The following is a 16,310-nucleotide window of genomic DNA, read 5'->3' as shown; positions in this document are numbered from 1 at the left end:
CATGAAGGCAGCTCCTAGAATAGGCCCAGCACTAACAGTACTCAGGATTCACTCTAGAAGTGAATGTTCTTCCACTAACCCCAAGCTGCTTCCCTAAAATCCTGTTAGAGGGCCTGGAAAAGCAGGTCACAAGTAGGACTGTTCTAGAAAGAAGGGAGCACCTCAAGGTTCGGAGAATACCTGATGTGGGCCTCTGAGGATCAGAGGGGCTCTAGTCCCAGCTCAGCTTCCAACTTGCCTCATGACTTTGGGCAAGTCGCCATACCTTCTGAGTTCCAGATAGCGCCACTGAAAAATATACAGGGGTGAGAGGAGATGACCCCTGGAGTGACTTGTTATCTCAAAAGTGACAACATTAAGATTTTTGTCCTAACTTTTTCACATACAGAAATTCACCCAAGAATGTTTAAAGCATTTGGCAACCAAGAAGCAGCAGGAAGTTGGCAACATAACCCAAATAGAAGATGCTGCTGAGAAGCTCAAGGCAAGTGGGGGATTCTTCCTGATCCGAGTCGAGATATCCACTTCTCCGCGCCGACACAGGGTTCTCCCCAATATGGAGCCAGGGAAAATGAAAACCAACCTCAAAGGGGGGTTTGGTGGGGCCTGGAGTTTCTGTAATTTAGGGGACCCTTTTGAAGAAAAAGAGCACAAAATTAGTTGCAAGACCATGAAGGGGTCATGCTAGAGAGTGGCCTGGGGCTTCTCTGTCATTGGCTTTGCACTGAATCTGCCTCCACCCGGAGCCCTAGCCTTGTCCCGAAACACCTGACACAGTGGAGGAATGGTCTTTTCTCCCTCCATCACCAAGGCCATATTCTTAGACAGACTAGTCCTCCACCCCCTGCACCCCGAGTTGCCTTAAGCAAAGAAAATATAAGGTAAGGAACATGCAAATCACACTTTCAGTTTCACTGCTGAAACAAAGCAAATAGGTTTAAATATATTTCATGACATGTTCTTCAGGCTTATCCTATCATAACAATGTTTACTTAAGTGGATTCTTCTGTGAGTTTTAAGTAGGAAGTTGGGACTGACATGATCCTAGCTGCTGTTTTAACTGTGAGAATGGTATTATTGCTCTTTAGGAGCCTTTTAGGTGAACTTGGCTGGAGAAGGCAATGGCACCCCACTCCAGTACTCTTGCCTGGAAAATCCCATGGATGAAGGAGCCTGGAAGGCTGCAGTCCATGGGGTCGCTGAGGGTCGGACACGACTGAGCGACTTCACTTTCACTTTCATGCATTGGAGAAGGAAATGGCAACCCACTCCAGTGTTCTTGCCTGGAGAATCCCAGGGACGGGGGAGCCTGGTGGGCTGCCGTCTATGGGGTCGCACAGAGTTGGACACGACTGAAGCGACTTAGCACCAGCAGCAGCAGCAGGTGAACTTGGCTAGTCCCTTCCCTTCTCAGCCACTGCTGCTGCCTCCTCAAAGTGAGGGCTGGGGTGGGATGCCCTCCCAAGCCCTGTCTCACTGAGGGCTCTGTGAACCCGGACTGGCTACCTCAAGTCAGGCAGTGAGACTGCCTCTGACCGTGAGAATAGTTAGTACCCAGACTAGGTCACAGAATTGGCCCCCTGTTTGTCCAGCGTCCATTATCTTTTGAGTGACAGCCTGCCCCAGTTTACTGAGGACAGATGTCTTACACCTGTGGCCCTGGCTTAATAATCATGTCGTCTTCAAGAGCACGGCTCTGGGCTCAGGCAACTGGCAACTAAGACAATATGGGAATTAAAAGTTGGCACACCCAAAGGGATAGCGGAGGTGCTTGGGGATGTGTAGCCCCAAGAACAGGCTGACTGTCTGAGGCTAAATCTCTGAGCAGACATAGTCTGGAGGCTCCCGAGGAAAAAGTTAGGATCCGTGTGGAAAGTCTTAAGGGGGGGCAGGTTTCAGCTTAATCTAAAGAATGGTTTTCTTTGAAGGTTTCCCCAAGTTTAGTTTTCCCTAGTGGCTCAGACAGTAAAGAGTGCCAGCGATGTAGGGGACCCGGATTTGATCCCTGGGTCGGGAAGATCCCCTGGAGAAGGGAATGGCAACCCACTCCAGTCTTCTTGCCTGGAAAATCCCGTGGATGCAGGAGCCTGGTGAGCCCCAATCCATTGGGTCGCAAAGAGTTGGACACAACTGAACGACTAACACACTCACTCACCCAACTTAAAACTTTATTTTGAAGTAATTACCAGATTTATGGGAAGTTGGAAAAGTAGTGCATGACCCTGGGTAGCTGACAAGACTCCTTGCCCCTTCCCCAGGCCAGTGGGATAGACTTTTACTGGTGCCTAGTTCATGGATGGAGCTGCCCTCTGTGAATCTGGTTCGATTCGGGTCAGATGGCCCTGTTCCCCCTCCCAACTGGAATGATGCCAGCTGCCCAGAGCACCCTCCTAGATGACCCAGGCTCCTGCATGGTGTGGCTCTCTCACGCCCCTTCCCCTCCATGCCACCCAGGTCACTCACCGTCGTTCTGACACCAAATTCCTTCTTTGTTTGGGGAACCTGGGGATTTCCTTTTTGTTGTTTGTTTGATTATAGGTTTTTTTTTTTTTTTTTTTAAATCTGGTCATGTAACTTTAAAATTTGCTCTGCATTTCCATGTGTTTGAAAGCAGTAGGAAGGAAGATTTCCCATGTCTGCTCCTTCTCCCTTTTTTGACTAAACTATGTCATTTTGGAGAAGGAAATGGCAACCCACTCCGTATTCTTGCCTGGAGAATCCCATAGACAAAGAAGCCTGGTGGGCTACAGTCCATGGGGTCACAAAGAGTCGGACACGACTGGGCGACTAACACACACACACACACACACACACACACACACACACACACACGTCATTTTGGGCTTCCCTGTTAGCTCAGCTGGTAAAGAATCCACCTGCAATTCAGGAGACCCTGGTTCGATTCCTGGGTCGGGAAGATCCTGGAGAAAGGGATAGGCTACGCACTCCAGTATTCTTGGGCTTCCCTGGTGGCTTAGACAGGAGGACTACAATCCATGGGGTCACAAAGAGTCAGACACAACTGAGTGACTAAGCACAGCACATATGTCATTACTGGGGTAGGGTGTTGTGGTTGTTTTTTAAGACACTAACCCTTTCCTATGTCATTAAAAGTTGTTTATCAGTGTTGGTATTAGAGTCTGTATGTGCCATTATATGGCTCGACCATGATTCATGAAGCCATTTTCCTAATGCTGAACATTTAGATCCCTTCCAGTTTTTCACTCAGGTGAAACAACACTGCAGTGATATTTGGCACCTTGATTTATTTCCTTTGGAATACGTTCCTAGAGTGAGTCACCTGGCTCAACAGGCGCAGACGTTTGTGGGGACTCTGGTGCATTGTACCGAAATGCAGCAGGCCTAGTTGTGGCAGAGAGGTCTGGGGCAACCATGCTTCTCCATCCTTGCTTTCTCAGAGGCAGTACTAGGGCAAAGATCATCTGCTTGGAAATTAACCCATGAAACAGCTTGGTAAACAAATTAAAATCAATAAAGTTCATAATTGGCCAAAGTCTACTGATCAGAAGCCAACAACCAGGCCTACCCAACCACACCTTTCCAGAGAGCAATCAAGAAGGGCTTGATCTTGAGTCCCCACCCAATACCCTGTGAATGATTTTTCATTAATAGGCTCTTAGCTTCCCCATCACGGCTCTGTGGGGGCTGATACATCCAGGCGTAGGGAAAATCAGCACTTACCTGCTGCCCTAACTTTTTACTCAAACTGGGATAAGATGACCATATGTCAGAGTGGTTATAGTCTTTCAAATCTTCCAAATTTTCTACAGTGAGCTTTTGATACTTTTGTAAATGACAACAAACAAAGTATATAAATACACAGTGTATAGAATCTTCCTGCCAAGCCGGAGACTTGGATTTGACACCTGGGTTGGGAATATCCCCTGGAAAAAGAAATGGCAACCCACTCCAGTGTTCTTGCCTGGGAAATCCATGGACAGAGAAGCCTGGGGGGCTATAGTCCATGGGGTTGCAAAGAGTCGGACATGACTTAGCAACTAAACAACAATATATATAATATATATATAGTATATTGGTTCACTTTGAACTGATGTGGCCCAAACCAGTGTACTTCTCTGTTTCATTGGCAGAATTCGCTCAATTTTTTTTTAAACCATATTGCATAATCAGTCTCAGGTTGCTTATACCTTAAGTTTTCTATGTTGAGATTTATAACATTGTGTAGTGTCATTAAGTTTATTTTGTATATTCTTCTTTAAAAAGTGGATCTGTAGAAACTGCTTGGAGTACAGGTTTGTTGGGAGAAGATATTTGCTCTCAGTTTCTAGAAAAAGGTTCTCCATGTACATACGTTGCCTCCAAAATGTGTTGATAAATCAAAGGTTTAGAATACATTTTCTTTCCTTCACTTAGTCATTCAACAAAGATGTACTTTCCAGGCTTGGTGACTCATAGAAACCATATTGTAGACTAATTCCCAAGGCAGCCAAAAACTGTTTACTATCTCTACGGCATGTGGTGGTATAAGTTAGACTCAGAGCTTGACCACTGCGTAGAACATTGTATGGGAAACACAGACTTTGGGAACTCATCCCCTAGATCCTGACAAACCACACATTCTTGCCCAACTAAGGAGAGAACATGGCACCACCGGGGACACTGCTTGGCACCACAGGGGAGCCTGCTCACCCCCACGCCTGCCTGGATACCAAGGATCTTCCTGCTTGTGGGTTGTATAAATGTTTGGTCTGAGGAAAGATTCTAGCCTAATTTTTTTAATGATTTTAGTTTTTAATTGCAGTAATAATGCATAAACACATTTCAGTTTTTGAAATTTAAATAGTGTATTAGAATATAGTGTAGATCTTTGGAAAGTACAAAGTAAGAATCCCTCTTGACCATCTTCCCCAACCCTACACCTCTCCCCAAACATGACCAGACAGATATTTTAAATGCACGTGCAGACATACAGATGCAGATATCCATATATGGTTTTTATTTTGTGATTTTTTACATAAATGAGACCATCCTGTATGTATTATTCTGCAGCTTGCCCCTTTTGACATGATGTCTTGAAGAGCTTTCCAGGACAGGATATATAGGTCCACTGCATTCTTTGTGTGTGTGTGGCAAAATACACACAAAAATTACCATTTTAACCATTTTTAAGTGTATAAGTCAGTGGCATTAATTACATTCACAGTATTGTGCAACCATCAGCACTGTTTTCAAAACTTTTTCACTACCCTAAACATAACTCTGTAATCACTAAGCAAGTACTTCCCATTCCCCTCCCATTGCTCCTGCTGCTGCTAAGTCGCTTCAGTCGTGTCCAACTCTGTGCAACCCCATAGATGGCAGCCCACCAGGGTCTCCCGTCCCTGGGATTTTCCAGGCAAGAACACTGGAGTGTGTTGCCATTTTCTTCTCCAGTGCATGAAAGTGAAAAGTGAAAGCGAAGTTGGTCAGTCGTGTCCAACTCTTAGCAACCCCATGGACCGCAGCCTACCAGGCTCTTCCGTCCATGGGGTTTTCCAGGCAAGAGTACTGGAGTGGGGTGCCATGGCCTTCTCTGATTCCCCTCCCACTAGCTCCTGGTAACCTCTAGTCTACCTCCTGTCTCTATGAATTTGACTATTCTAGATATTTCATATCAGTGGAATCATACAACATTTGTTCTTCTGTGTCTGGCTTATTTCACTTAACATCATATCTTCAAGACTCATCCGAATTATAGCACATATCAAAACACTGAATTCGTTTTAATCACTGTATGTTATTTCAGCGTGTGAATGCGGCATAATTTGTACCATGAACATACATATACTTCTCATATTGAAACTTTTATCCAACTTTTCTCTGTCACCAACAGTGCTGTAGTGAGTGTCTTGTTACACAAATCTCTATGCACATGTGAAAACATTTTCTAGGATCAATTCCTGCAAGAGGAGTTGCTGCATCAAAGGATTTAACATTTAAAATTTCGATGTTATATCACCCTCTACAAATTGTAATAGCTATTAATAGACACTGCCACTCACGATGTATGTAAATGCCTATTCCACACACCCTTAGGGATTCTTGGTGTTATCTATCAGTTAGCATTTTTTCCAGTCTGATGGCCGGTATATATATATATAGTGCTGCTCACTTCCTTGATCTTGATTGTTCGGGATGCTGAGGCACCTCTTCCTATGTCTATTGACGCTTGTATACCTCTGGTCCATTTTTCAATGGAATGATTTATTTTGCACGATATGTTATGGACAGTAAGCTGTGTAGTTTGTCACCTGTCATGTAGCTTTGTTTATAGTGTCTTACCTCTCATGAAGAGTTTCTTTTTTCATGTGATTCAACTTGTCATGACCCCCTTTTTGCTATCTGAGTCTTATGGAGGTCCTCCCTTCCCAAGTTTTTAAAAAAAAAATTGTTCTATATTTCATTTTGATAGGTTTATTATTTTTTAATGTATAGTGCTTTAATTTATTTAGAATTGTCTGTTTGGCTTTTATTGTGGAAAACCTCAAGCGTACATACATGTCATCTAGACATATAATTTCATTGGTAAAACTCTGAGCATATTTTATCTATAAGATAAGGACTCATTTTTAAAATCAAGTATCGTACCCCAATGTTCATCGCAGCACTGTTTATAATAGCCAGGACATGGAAACAACCTAGATGTCCATCAGCAGATGAATGGATAAGAAAGCTGTGGTACATATACACAATGGAGTATTACTCAGCCGTTAAAAAGAATTCATTTGAATCAGTTCTGATGAGATGGATGAAACTGGAGCCGATTATACAGAGTGAAGTAAGCCAGAAAGAAAAACACCAATACAGTATACTAACACATATATATGGAATTTAGAAAGATGGCAATGACGACCCTGTATGCAAGACAGGAAAAAGACACAGCTGTGTATAACGGACTTTTGGACTCAGAGGGAGAGGGAGAGGGTGGGATGATTTGGGAGAATGGCATTCTAACATGTATACTATCATGTAAGAATTGAATCACCAGTCTATGTCTGACGCAGGATACAGCATGCTTGGGGCTGGTGCATGGGGATGACCCACAGAGATGTTATGGGGACGGGGGTGGGAGGGGGGTTCATGTTTGGGAACACATGTAAGAATTAAAGATTAAAAAATAAATAAATTAAAATTAAAAAAAAGAAAAAAATCAAGTATCAATTTTAAATACATAAAAAGTATTTTAAATCAGGTAGCATCATCATAATATCATATTAATATCACCATATTAACAATGGCTCCTTAATATCATCAACTATCCAACCAGTAGTCACATTCCCAGTTGTTTTATAAATGTCATATTTTGTTCATTTGAATTACGAGTGAAATAAAGTTTTCAAAATGCAGTTGATTGATGTATTTCTTAAGTTGATGGTAAACATGCTCCTCTGTCCTCTACATGTCTTCTAAATTATAAGTTAGAGCTAGAGGCTTAATCAGATTCAGATTTACGTTTTTCACAAGAGTACTTCACAGGTGGGATTCTGTCTGACTTTATGTTTGTATACAGAATAAAGTAAGTATCTAACAGTTTTATCAAATAGATGATTAATTGCATGCTGTACCAACACCATCTCTTGAATTATATATAATTAAATATTAATATATAATTATATAAACAAATATAAATATATAATTATATATAATTCAACAAATATATTTATTTATACTTTTCTAGCCTTTGACTGTGTGTATCACAATAAACTGTGGAAAATTCTGAAAGAGATGGGAATACCAGACCACCTGACTTGCCTCTTGAGAAATCTGCATGCAGGCCAGGAAGCAACAGTTAGAACTGGACATGGAACAACAGACTGGTTCCCAATAGGGAAAGGAGTGCGTCAAGGCTGTATATTGTCACCCTGCTTATTTAACTTATATGCAGAGTACATCATGAGAAAACGCTGGACTGGAAGAAGCACAAGCTGGAATCAAGATTGCCAGGAGAAATATCAATAACCTCAGATATGCGAAGAGGAGCTAAAAAGCCTCTTGATGAAAGTGAAAGAGGAGAGTGAAAAAGTTGGCTTAAAGCTCAACATTCAGAAAACGAAGATCATGGCATCCGGTCCCATCACTTCATGGGAAATAGGTTGGGGAAACAGTGGAAACAGTGTCAGACTTTATTTTGGGGGGCTCCAAAATCACTACAGATGGTGATTGCAGCCATGAAATCAAAAGACGCTTGTTCCTTGAAAGAAAAGTTATGACCAACCTAGATAGTATATTCAAAAGCAGAGACATTGCTTTGCCGACTAAGGTCCGTCTAGTCAAGGCTATGGTTTTTCCAGTAGTCATGTATGGATGTGAGAGTTGGACTGTGAAGAAGGCTGAGCACCAAAAAATTGATACTTTTGAACTGTGGTGTTGGAGAAGACTCTTGAGAGTCCCTTGGACTGCAAAGAGATCCAACCAGTCCATTCTGAAGGAGATCAGCCCTGGGATTTCTTTGGAAGGAATGATGCTAAAGCTGAAACTCCAGTACTCTGACCACCTCATGTGAAGAGTTGACTCATTGGAAAAGACTTTGATGCTGGGAGGGATTGCGGGCAGGAGGAGAAGGGGACGACAGAGGATGAGATGGCTGGATGGCATCACTGACTGGATGGACGCGAGTCTGAGTGAACTCCGGGAGTTGGTGATGGACAGGGAGGCCTGGCGTGCTGTGATTCATGGGGTCGCAAAGAGTCAGACACAACTGAGCGACTGAACTTAACTGAACTTTTCTAAGCTATTCTTTCTCTTGATCTTTTTGCCTATGCCTGAACCACATAGTTTTAAATCCTGTATCTTTACAGTTCGTTTTGACTTCCCTGGTGGCTCAGACAGTAACGAGTCTGCCTGCAAAGCAGGAGACCCGAGTTCCATCCCTGGGTCGGGAAGATCCCCTGTAGAAGGAAATAACAACCCACTCCAGTATTCTTGTCTGGGAAATCCCATGGGTAGAGGAGCCTGATTGGGCTACAAGTCCGTGGGGTCGCAAAGAGTCAGACACGACTTAGCGATTAAACACCAACAAGGCAGCTCATCCTTCATTGATCTTTATTTTTTGTCTATGCCATGAGGCTTGCGGGATCTTAGTTCCCTGACCAGGAATCAAATGCGGCCCTTAATAGTGAAAACATGGCATCCTAACCATTGGACTGCCAGAGAATTCCCCTTCATTGATCCTTTAAAAAACAGTTTTTGACTTTTCCTATACTTATTCTCTCTCACAATAATTTAACAGTTGGTTAATATGCATGTTAAGACTTCGATTGGGATTGTATCCAATTTATACACCAATTTGGAGACAAATGACATTTTTATAGTAATCAGTCTTTCCAGACAAGACATGGTTTTTCTTCCATGCATTCAGATTTTGTCTTTCCATACAATGTTATGCTTTTATTTATCTAGGCCTTTACAGTTTTTGTTGGGTTTAATTTTAAATATTTTGCTGTTTTTTCTGCTGCTTTAAAAATGATCTTTATTTCTCCATACATTTTCCAGTTGGTTATAGCTAGTACTTAGGAAAGCTTTTTATAAAAAAGCTAAAGTGATGAACTCTCTTTATAGAAGTTGTAATAGTTTCTTTTCATGTTGATTATTTTAGATTTCCTGGTTGGCAATTATATCATCTACAACTGGTTTCGTATTATTCGTTTTTTTTAGGCTCATGCAGAGTCAAGTAAAACCTGGCTGACCGGAAAATTTACTGAACTCAGATTACTACTTGAAGAAGAGGAAGCTCTGGCCAAGAAATTCATTGATAAAAACACACAGCTTGCCCTGCAGGCGTACACGGAGCAAATCAAGTCTTGTGGGGAACAAATTGATGTCATGAACACTCTGTCCAACAGGGTCTGGACTATCAGCCAAGAAACCAATCCTGTACAGCTGCTGCAGGTAATGCTGGGTTTCTGCTCCACAGTGGACACTGGCCATCATATTTCATCTTGGCTAATGCGGCACTGAACACAGTGTTCATACATTGAGTAAATACACAGAGAATTTCTTTGCCAGCATGTAGACTCCCTTGCCCCCACACAAGTCAGAAAATATACATTGTTAGGAAGATAATATACATCTTGGACTAGTTAAATGATATTATCAATCACCATTTTTGAGGGCCTCTGTGTTTCAAGCACTTTAGTTATCTTAGCTCTAATATTTACTAAGAACTCTGCAAATTAGATATTCTCATGTCATTTTACTAAGGAGAAATTGAGGCTCCAGGAGATGCAGGAACTCATCCAAGATTATGCAGCTGGTAGATGGTAGATCAGGGATCAGGTCTGTCTGAATCTAAAGCCACAAGACATCTCTGCCCGGTCCTCTGACTATACAGTCTTAATGGAAACATCACTCTTGGAAAATCAGGTATCCTTGCAAAATCTACTAAGCAGACTTCAAGAGCTGAGTCACAGTTTGCTTAAAGGGGAGAGAAGGACGGGACTCCTTGGCCACTGGGCTCTGTTGGAGGCTGTTATACTGAAGGAGAGTCTAAAAACTAGTCCTGTGAGATTCACTGCTACACTGAGTGAAAGCCTGCTGTTGAGGGTGGAGTTCCTGTCTTCAGGGAGCCAGAGGAGAAACTCTTCTGTCAGTGAAAGTGAAAGTGTAGTCGCTCAGTGTCCGACTCTTTGAGATCCCACGGACTGTAGCCCACCAGGCTCCTCCGTCCATGGGATTCTCCAAGAGTGGGCTGCCATGCCCGCCTCCAGGGGATCTTCCCAACCCAGGGAGCACACCCGGGTTTCCTGCACTGCAGACAGATTCTTTACCATCTGATCCACCAGGCTCCTGTGCGGTCACCTGTGCTCTTGGATTGCTTTTCTACTCATCTGACTCTTCCTTTTTCTCTTTGGCATGGCTTCTGGGAAGCTCAGAGCCAAATATGCTTCATATAGCTGGGATAGACTTTGTACATATGGTTTGTGCCTCATCTCACTGGCTTCTAGCTTACATTCTTACCCTGGTTCTCTCTTGGCTTCACTTTTCTCAGTAAAGGCAAATTGTGCAGCATTGGATAACTTCTGTAAGATGCTTTAAAGATTTGTAGGATGAGACAGAGTACAACTAAGTGAAGATGGTACTGAGAATAACCACAGATGAGCATGGGCTCTGGCTGCAAAATAAGGCAGGCAAATAAGTCAGTACAAAACTAGTCAAGCCAGTCCCTGGAGGATATTTCCACTCTTATACCTTTATGTGGCCTTGGCCATTTCAAATTAGCAAGTAAAGGTGTGTCCAAAAAAGTCCGGTTCTGTATGGGGAATCAGGGAAGGCTTCCAGGAGGAGGTGACGGTGGAGCTGGTGTGAGGGGATAAGGAGGAGCTCACTGGGTATATACAGAGGGATGGAGCAGAGAGGACATACCAGGCAGAAGGAACCGTGTGCCTGCGAGAGCTTGGCAGGCTGGGGAAGCATTTGGGTTCAGCCTGGCTGGAGGCAGGGCAGGGTTACGAGAGGGGAGGGGTTGTTAGGAGATGCAACTGGATAAGGAGGCCAGGGTTAGTTGATGCAGGATCTTATATGCCTAGTCATGGAGTTTAGACTTTGTCTTGTAAAGAGAAAAGGGGTCAGGGGAATGTTTGGGACTGAGGGATGACATGGTCGGATCAATGGTTTAGAAAGATCACTGTGACAGGTTGGAGGATGGAAGGGAAGTGGGGAGGAGACCACAGGTATCCAGGAGAGAGATGATGAGGGGCTGGACCAGTGAAGGGGTAGTGGGGATGCGGAGAAGCAAGCAGGTTTGAGAGATGTGACAGGCTTGGTGATTAGGGGAATCCAAGATGACAGCTGGTTTCTGGCAGAGAGATACGTGGCTATATGGCTGTTCTTTGAGTTTGCCAAGGCAAGAAGTAGATATGCTTGGTTTCATTCATTTATTCCATTATGAACGTTTAGCAAGAACCTTCTATGTGTCAGGCCCTATGCTAAATGCTGCAGTTTGGTGTTACCAGGTGGTCCCATTTGTCCCTCATTCCCCTTCCCAGCCGCACCGCACCCATCTACCCTCTTGGTCACCCTCTTGCTACCCCGAGCTGCTCCCTGCCCTCTCTGCTAGTGCTCTGACTCCCTGTCCAGCCCTCTGTGTATGACCTTAGCCCTCTTTCCCCACAAATTCCCTTCTCCCCACCCAGATGAAGATGGGCTCTAGACTTGTAGCTTGCTAGGTAGACAGGGCTTAGAGAGTACCCACAACCCCTCCCAAGGCCCAGCGTCCCTCCTGCCAAGTGCTCAGCCACCTTCCTTCCTTCCTGAGGAATCCATCTGCCCCTCCCATCTTGGGCAGCTCTGCCAACCAGCCAGGGCCTGCTCGCCTAAGGCAATCTGCTGTCTTCTAAATCCTTGCCTGGGACAACTCTCCAGAAAGTGCGGACAGGGAATCTTAGGTGCGAACAAGAGAATTTTCTGTAACTGTTTTAAGCAAGAAAGCAGTTTATGAAAGTATTCGGTATCACACAGGATCTGTAGGAGGGCCAGAAAGTCGGGATAAAGACCAGGCCAGCCACAGGAGTGAAGCCAAGGCTGTGGCACAGGCTTGCTCCAGTGTAGACTCTACTGCTTCTCCTCCGGGCAAGATGTCGTGGCTCACACCACCAACCCAAGGCCGCCTCCCGGAACCTCACCACTGGTGTCCCTGACAGCCACACGCCACTGTCACCACCCACCCTCACTTCCACATCCAGAACTTGGAGTGAAGATGCTGTGGGTGCAAGGGGGACCAGGACCGTGTTCAAGCTTCTACTTAGCAAAGCCACACTTAACACAGGAAGGGTATTTAATAAAAGGTACTGTCCAGATAGAAAACAGGACAGCCCGCCACTCTGGTGGGCACGCCCCCTCAGTCAGCTTTCCAGTTGAGCTTCCAGAATCATTGGCTTTCATTTTTGGGGATGTGGTTTTCTGTTGCCCATTTTGGACATGCCCCAGGAGCACCTCCCCCCCAGGAAAGCTGGCCCCTCACTCTTTTTGTTCCCCTGTACCTCAGACCAATCCCTGTCACAGTGTCTGTAAAGCTTTGCGGTCCCTTTCAAGGCGGTGAGCTAAAGGCAAGGGCAATCAGCCTGCCTCCTCCCTCGGCCCCTAATGCACAGAGTGGACCTCAGTGCACACCGCAGGGATGGAGAGAAGAACCAACAGCCCCCCAGCACTGGGGGTGGGGGTCCGGGCTGGCAGCAGGTGTCAGGGCCAGGTGGGGCCTATGCTCGCTGGCTGGGTTTGTTCCTGGGCGTGATGGTGGAGACTAGAACATGGCCCCAAGCTATCCTGAGCCCCGCATGCCCTCGCAGGAGTACACAGCCGCTGAGCCGCAGATAAAGCAGCAGATGAGCCTGGGGGAGCTGTGCCACCCTGTGCCCCACTCATTCGAGCCCGTCAAGAGCTTCTTTAAGGACCTCGTGGAAGCCATGCAGAGCCTGCTGCAGACGCCACTGGATGTCCGCCTTAAGGAAAGTAAGTCACTGTGTGACCAAGCTTGGGTCCTTCACTCCCTAGTGCCGTCGTTAGAGATGGTGCAGTCATATCTGAATCATGTCTCTCCCGCACAGAGGCCCAAGGCTGGGCCCAACCCTCCCTGCCAACCTCACCTCCTACTCATCCCGAGATAGGTCCTGTCTCTCACAGCCTCTCTGCTCTACTCCTGCCCCTCAGTCACTCCTGGGCTCCTGCCTCACCTCAGCTTTGCCTGCACTCAGCTCCCAGCTGGACAGACCAACTCCCCCAACCTCCTCCGCCAGGTCAAGGCCCACAGCTGCACTTACTTGGGAAGCGCCTCCATGGGCTCCCTTGCTCTCTCAGCCATCCGCCCGTCTGCCCTGGGCCCGCTCCATCTCCTGCCTGGGGGTGTTTGTAAGCTGGATATATGGGCCCTTCTCTGCCTCTCTTAAATGCCTGGAGGGCAGGAACCACTTTGGGTCCATCTCTGAGGTCACCATAGGGCCTGACACAAGGCAAGTGCTCAGAAATATCCATCCCTTCATCTCTGTTATTAGGATTCGTTCAGAACAGCTATTGAGCCCCTGTATGTGCTGGGCATGGCAGGGCACAAAACAGTGACCCTGCCTTTGTGGTGCTCAGTCTTTTAAGGGGAAGACAGTCAACTAATGAATACGTATCAGCAGTAAGAAGTGCCTTGAAAAAATAATGCTGAGTAAGGAGAATAGAGGGTGACCAGGAGAAAGAGCTATTTTCTATGGGGAAGTGGGGAAGGCGTCTCTGAGAAGGGGAGGTGGCTTGAAGCATGGGCCAGAGAGCTTAGTGGTCACAGGCATGGACTCTGGAGCCACACTGCCTGGGCTCCTATCCCAGGCCCACCACTTCCTAACCCTGCCATCTGGAACAGATGGCACACCTAACTTTTCTATGCCTCTGCTTCTGTATCCGCCGGAGAAGGCAATGGCACCCCAGTCCAGTACTCTTGCCTGGAAAATCCCATGTGCAGAGGAGCCTGGTAGGCTGCAGTCTATGGGGTCGCTAAGAGTCGGACACAACTGAGCGACTCCACTTTCACTTTTCACTTTCATGCACTGGAGAAGGAAATGGCAACCCACTCCAGTGTTCTTGCCTGGAGAACCCAGGGACGGGGGAGCCTGGTGGGCTGCGGTCTATGGGGTTGCACAGAGTCTGACACGACTGAAGTGACTTAGCAGTAGCAGCAGCAGCAGCAGTTTCTGCATCCATAGAATGAAGATAACATAGTCCCGTCTCATAGAGTTGTTGTAAGGATTAAGTGAGCATGTAAAGTGCTCAGAATAGTGCTCAGGCGTTATAAGCACCTGTGAGCACTAGCTATTATTGTTACTGCTGCTGTTACATCTGGGGGAAAATGTCTTCTAGGTAGAGGGGAAAGCAACTGCAAAGGTCCTGAGGCACAAGGCAATTGTGAGTTTGACTTGCTGGAGGAAGAGCAAAGGGCAGGGGGTGGAAGCAGTCAATTGGAGTAGATGTGGGCACAAGAAGGGAAGAAGAGAGAGAGATACCAAGGAAACTCCAAAGATTTTGAACTGAACAACTAGAAAGAAGTTGTCATATTCAGAGATGAAAAAAGAGCACTTAGAATTAATTGGAAGGAACAGCCCTTTTGGCTGTCTGAGTAGCACTATAGGGATTTGCAAGAGCAAGTGCTTGACAAAAGGCAGCAAAAAGGAAGCCAAGAAGAAACCCAGTGGTTGGGTTGATCCGTGAGTGGTTGATCCGTTTTCTAAGAAAGGTTGTGAAACCAGCAGCTATGTTCCAAATAAGAAATTCTGGAAAAACCCTAGTCACAAGAACTGTAGCAACCCAAATTGCATCTGATGGCCCTGAAGGTCACTTTTTGAAGTGAGTCTTGCTGATCTGTAGAATGATGAAGCTGCGTTTAGAGAATTAAAGCTAATTCCCGAAGATGTTAAGGGCAAAAACTGCCTTTCATGGTTTGGATCTTATCCATGTCAAAATACGCTCCATGATCAAAAAATGGCAGACAATGATTGAAGCGCACGTTGATGGCGAGATTACCAACGGTCATTTGCTCCATGTATTCTCTGCGCTTTGCTAAAAAAGCACAACAAGCAGCACCACCCCATGTATGTGGTAGACGCCTGCGTTATCCCCCGTTTTACAGATGAGGGAGCTGAGAGTCAGAGAGGCCAATTGACTTGCCCTAGGTCACACAGCTGGTAGGAGTCGAGGCAGAATTAAGACAGACTCTGGTCCCAGCAATTGTGTTCCCTTCCCCTGGAGTCTGTTTCCTCCCAGGCCATCACCCTCATCCACCTCCAGATGAGGCCATCATTCTCACTGTCACAGGTAATACCGAGAGGTACTGCCTCCCAGGAAGGCTCCAAGGAGATGGGGTCTTGCAGCCCCCACTGCCCTTCCAGTATCCCGCGTCACCGTCCTCCCTGTGAGTTCCACAGACACTGCAGATTCAACAGGCCGAAATGGAATCCAGCATCTTCCACCCACTAACCCCCAAACCACTGCTGCTTGCCTCCAATCTACTCTTCATTCCCCGCTCCCAGTAGAGTCAAGCCTTGGGACTTGTACCACTGCAGTATGTCCTGAACCTGGCTCCTTTTCCATTCCTGCTGCCCCAGGTCAGCCCTGAGCCTACCCACAGGTTGTCTCTACTCTCACCCTCTCCCGTCCATTCCCCATCAGAGGGAGCCTTAGAAATTCTTCTGCTCATGTCTACGCTCCTTCAAACACCTTCCTTGGCTCCTCACTTTATATAATACTCCAAGCACTTGTCTTTGCTCCTGCTATATTCTTGGGAAAGCCTCCCATCCTTTTTCTGGGTGTCCAAACCTTCCCCC

The 16,310-nt window shown here is 45.8% G+C and overlaps 1 protein-coding gene across 2 annotated transcripts in view; it reads left to right on the top strand.

The window, feature by feature from the left end:
- TRIM14 (tripartite motif containing 14) overlaps positions 1–16,310 on the top strand; it is a 28,597-nt gene that overhangs the window by 3,246 nt on the left and 9,041 nt on the right. The window contains exons 2-4 of one of the 2 annotated variants that reach the window (XM_018052215.1): positions 389–484; positions 9,676–9,909; positions 13,305–13,467. In XM_018052215.1, coding sequence (XP_017907704.1) covers positions 389–484; positions 9,676–9,909; positions 13,305–13,467 — 493 coding nt within the window. The remainder of the gene's footprint in view (positions 1–388; positions 485–9,675; positions 9,910–13,304; positions 13,468–16,310) is intronic. The other variant, XM_018052216.1, reaches the window with a different exon arrangement.

This window comes from Capra hircus, chromosome 8 (assembly GCF_001704415.2).
Source record: "Capra hircus breed San Clemente chromosome 8, ASM170441v1, whole genome shotgun sequence".
NCBI classification, from domain to species: domain Eukaryota; kingdom Metazoa; phylum Chordata; class Mammalia; order Artiodactyla; family Bovidae; genus Capra; species Capra hircus.
The sequence above is the reverse complement of the archived record's forward strand: the minus strand, read 5'-3'. Positions and strand labels throughout refer to the sequence as shown.